This window comes from Sinocyclocheilus grahami, unplaced genomic scaffold, assembly GCF_001515645.1.
Source record: "Sinocyclocheilus grahami isolate Dianchi unplaced genomic scaffold, SAMN03320097.WGS_v1.1 scaffold262.1, whole genome shotgun sequence".
In the NCBI taxonomy this organism is placed as follows: Eukaryota; Metazoa; Chordata; class Actinopteri; order Cypriniformes; family Cyprinidae; genus Sinocyclocheilus; species Sinocyclocheilus grahami.
Window position 1 is genome coordinate 570,708 of NW_015505441.1, and position 574 is coordinate 571,281.

The 574-nt window shown below is 46.2% G+C and overlaps 1 protein-coding gene across 1 annotated transcript in view; it reads left to right on the forward strand.

Moving 5' to 3' along the window:
* Window positions 1-261: 261 nt before the first annotated feature.
* LOC107599214 (phosphatidate cytidylyltransferase 1-like) overlaps window positions 262-574 on the forward strand; it is a 13,907-nt gene continuing 13,594 nt past the window's right edge. The window contains exon 1 of the mRNA XM_016290747.1: window positions 262-548. Within this exon, the coding sequence (XP_016146233.1) occupies window positions 530-548 (19 nt within the window). The 5' untranslated portion in view covers window positions 262-529. The remainder of the gene's footprint in view (window positions 549-574) is intronic.

The following is a 574-nucleotide window of genomic DNA, read 5'->3' on the forward strand; positions in this document are numbered from 1 at the left end:
AACAAAAGAAGAAAAAAGTTATTCAGCTTTGGAATGACATAAGGGTGAGTAGGTAATTTTTGGCTGAACTATCCCTTCAAAGGAGCATCAGTTTAAGCTACCAGGACAATGACAAAACGGTTGGATGTGACTTCACAATATAATAATAAAGTCATGATGACTTGACCAGAAGAAACCATCACATTTGGACTGTCGTGCGAGTTTTGAGGAGTTAAGTGAAGTGCGCTGAGCTCCAGCCGCAGAGTGGAGCAGTGTTTCCTCTTTACGTTGAGTCACTGGATGAGAGAGAGAGAGAGAGAGAGAGAGAGAGCGAGAGAGAGAGAGAGAGAGACGTAACTAACAAAACAGCAGCAGATCTGCGGGCATAAACAAATGCACGCAGGCTGTCTGTCCCTCCACCTGCCGCGGGAGACACTTTGATGGTCGCAGTAGGTTAAATTAACCGGATTACCGAGAACCCCGCTCTGCTTTATTTTAACGTGGACCTCCGACGATATCTATGCATTATTTAGACTGAAATAAGCCAAAAATGACGGAGCTGAGACGGCGAGGAGGAGGAGGAGGGGACCCTGAC